Source organism: Notothenia coriiceps, unplaced genomic scaffold (genome assembly GCF_000735185.1).
Source record: "Notothenia coriiceps isolate Sejong01 unplaced genomic scaffold, NC01 NC01_scaffold00033283, whole genome shotgun sequence".
NCBI classification, from domain to species: domain Eukaryota; kingdom Metazoa; phylum Chordata; class Actinopteri; order Perciformes; family Nototheniidae; genus Notothenia; species Notothenia coriiceps.
In genome coordinates, this window is record NW_011365984.1 from 9,003 (window position 1) to 12,059 (window position 3,057).

Consider the following 3,057-nt stretch of genomic DNA (forward strand, 5'->3'; position numbering starts at 1 on the left):
AGCTCTTTCTTTTTCCTTCCTCTTTTACTTTTCTACAGTAGTGATTCTCTCAAAGCCACTCTAGAAGGGGGTGGTTCATTCATTTGAATAGAATAGAATTGGGAGGGATGAAAACCCTCTTTAATGGTCACACATGCAGGGGCACACAGCACACACAGTTGGGAATGTGTTCTCTGCTTTTAACCCATCCTACTACCGGGAGTCTAGTACTAGGAGCAGTGGGCAGCTATTGTACAGCGCCCGGGGAGCAATGGGAGTGAGGGGGGAAGGGGGATGTCCAAGGGGGATGTCCAGTGCCTTGCTCAAGAGCACCATGGCAGGGCAGGAGGTGAACTGGGACCTCTCCAAGTAGCAGTCCACACTCCATATTTAGGTCTGGTCGGGGACTTGAACCGGTGACCCTATGGCTCACAGTCCAAGCCCCTACTGACTGAGCCACTGCCGGATTATATATCTAATATATATCTATTATATATATATTATATATTGATGTTGTATTGTTTGACGAGCCTGGCACTTCAGATTTCCATTGCCACATCTACTCTGCAGCTACTGTGCGTATGCCGATAAAGCGTTTGAAGTGTTTGAATCATTAAAACGCGTACGGCCCCCTCCTGTGTTTCCGCAGTGATTACGGCCTGTGCTACCTGTCTCTGCGCACCAGCATCGGGCTCTGGACGGCCTTCCTCTGCCTGCTGTTGGTCGCCACCGACGCCAGCTCCATGGTCTGCTACATCACCCGCTTCACCGAGGAGGCCTTCGCTTCCCTCATCTGCATCATCTTCATCTACGAGGCTCTGCAGAAGCTGGTGCACCTCGGGAAGCAGTTTCCCATCAACATGCACAACCAGCTGGACAACCTCACCTTATACACGTGAGGACGGACTAACACGCATCATGACTTGTTTCTGCCTCTAGGGGTCTCACAATCAAAGCTGAATTACCCGCTGTCTGTTCCTCTGTGAAACAGACATGGTGATTAAAACCGGGACAAAACACGGAATGAAGCCGTTTCAAGTAGAAAATCTGTTTTTTCAATGCAATTTGGTTGTGCATAGGATTGATTGTCTGCAAACCTACTGCTAAAGCTTGCTCGGCTTGCTTGTCTGATAACTTAAGATCAGGATGTTCAAGGGGGTTTAACTTGAAACCGAATTATCGAAAATAAACTGACTGTATATAAGCCGTCAAAACACTGAACAAAGCCGTTTCACGTAAACAATCGGTGTTTTTTCGACAGTTTGCCAGACTTAGGAGGGAGGTTTTGCGAGCTAACTGCTAGCCTTTGCTCAGATTGTTTCTCTGATAACTTCCAGACCCTCAGGAGGATTTTACCAGAAGCCAAATTATCTGCAGAGGTCTGCTCTTCTAGAGAAAAAGTTGATACAGTGATTAAAATGGGTTCAGAAATTCAGTATTTTTCCAATGCAATCAGCTTTCCTAAGGATTGAGTGGCTGCTGACTATTCTATCGTTTGCTCAGCTTGTTTCTCTGATAATTTAGGATCCAGATGTTCAGGAGTTTGTTTACCTTGAGCCAAACATCCTCATAAATCTCCTCAACTAAAAAGCAAACGGACACTTTGATTAAAAGAGTTCACGACACAGAATAAAGCAGTTTGATGTTAGAATGCTATTTGGTGAACATAGCTTGTTTCTCTATCAGAATCCAGTATGCTTAATGTGAACCTGGTCCTGTTGCAGGTGCCGCTGCTCTCCTCCTGCCAACGCCTCCACAGACACCCTGCATCAGTGGAGCAACACAAACGCTACCTCAGAAAACATCCGCTGGGACGAGCTGACGGTGAAGGTAGGACATCAAATATTTATAACATATAGATTATCTTCTTTCAGGCTGGTGAAAACTAAAATAAACCCACATCCAGGAGTCGAACTCTGTCTGTTTGTGTCCGTCTCTCCTAAATTCACCCTATCACATAAAGCCTCACTTGCATCATTACTCACCTGCAGTGTGTACAACATGAGTGCATGTTACAGTGCATGTGTTTATCCCTCTGCAGGACTGTAAGGAGTTCGGGGGGGTGTTTGAGGGCTCGGCTTGTGGCCCCCTCGGCCCCTACGTCCCCGACGTCCTCTTCTGGTCCGTCATCCTCTTCTTCACCACCTTCTTCCTCTCCTCCTTCCTCAAACAGTTCAAGACCAAACGGTACTTCCCCACCAAGGTACGAAAACACGGAGGAGTTTCTGACGTTTCACGATGCAGATATAAAAACACAAATGTTCCACCTGAAGAAACGTCTTCAGCAACAACACGTTTAGAGAACATTCAGCAGCTTGAGGAGACATGCTCACACACGCTGCAGAAAGCAAACACTGCAAGAAGCTCAGCTGTGTGCGTCGCTCTTTATTGTCCCCTGGTCTCCCAGCTGTGTGCGTCACTCTTTAGTGTCCCCTGGTCTCCCAGCTGTGTGCGTCACTCTTTAGTGTCCCCTGGTCTCCCAGCTGTGTGCGTCACTCTTTAGTGTCCCCTGGTCTCCCAGCTGTGTGCGTCACTCTTTAGTGTCCCCTGGTCTCCCAGCTGTGTGCGTCACTCTTTAGTGTCCCCTGGTCTCCCAGCTGTGTGCGTCACTCTTTAGTGTCCCCTGGTCTCCCAGCTGTGTGCGTCACTCTTTAGTGTCCCCTGGTCTCCCAGCTGTGTGCGTCACTCTTTAGTGTCCCCTGGTCTCCCAGCTGTGTGCGTCACTCTTTAGTGTCCCCTGGTCTCCCAGCTGTGTGCGTCACTCTTTAGTGTCCCCTGGTCTCCAGCTGTGTGCGTCACTCTTTAGTGTCCCCTTTAGTGTCCCAGCTGTGTGCGTCACTCTTTAGTGTCCCCTGGTCTCCCAGCTGTGTGCGTCACTCTTTAGTGTCCCCTGGTCTCCCAGCTGTGTGCGTCACTCTTTAGTGTCCCCTGGTCTCCCAGCTGTGTGCGTCACTCTTTAGTGTCCCCTGGTTTCCCAGCTGTGTGCGTCTCTCTTTAGTGTCCCCTGGTCTCCGTTGTGTTTTGAGCTTCTTCAGCGTTTGGTTTCTGCAGCTTTTAGTAAACGCTGCCATGTCTCCT

General features: G+C 48.9%; 1 protein-coding gene across 1 annotated transcript; it reads left to right on the top strand.

Annotated features, from left to right (window-relative positions):
- The first annotated feature begins 616 nt into the window (after window positions 1–616).
- Window positions 617–2,279, top strand: LOC104961432 (sodium bicarbonate cotransporter 3-like). The gene is made up of 4 exons (XM_010789731.1): window positions 617–874; window positions 1,704–1,809; window positions 2,021–2,182; window positions 2,265–2,279. Exons 1-4 carry the CDS (start codon window positions 723–725, stop codon window positions 2,277–2,279), a joined length of 435 nt encoding a protein of 144 aa, XP_010788033.1. The 5' UTR covers window positions 617–722.
- Window positions 2,280–3,057: the final 778 nt, after the last annotated feature.

What these genes read in the sequence shown, in the direction of transcription:
- LOC104961432 (XM_010789731.1), top strand. Translation starts at nt 723, where the DNA reads ATGGTCTGCTACATCACCCGCTTCACCGAGGAGGCCTTCGCTTCCCTC. An exon ending in GACAACCTCACCTTATACAC is followed by an intron (nt 875 to 1,703) that starts GTGAGGACGGAC and finishes GTCCTGTTGCAG; the next exon opens with GTGCCGCTGCTCTCCTCCTG. An exon ending in GGGACGAGCTGACGGTGAAG is followed by an intron (nt 1,810 to 2,020) that starts GTAGGACATCAA and finishes ATCCCTCTGCAG; the next exon opens with GACTGTAAGGAGTTCGGGGG.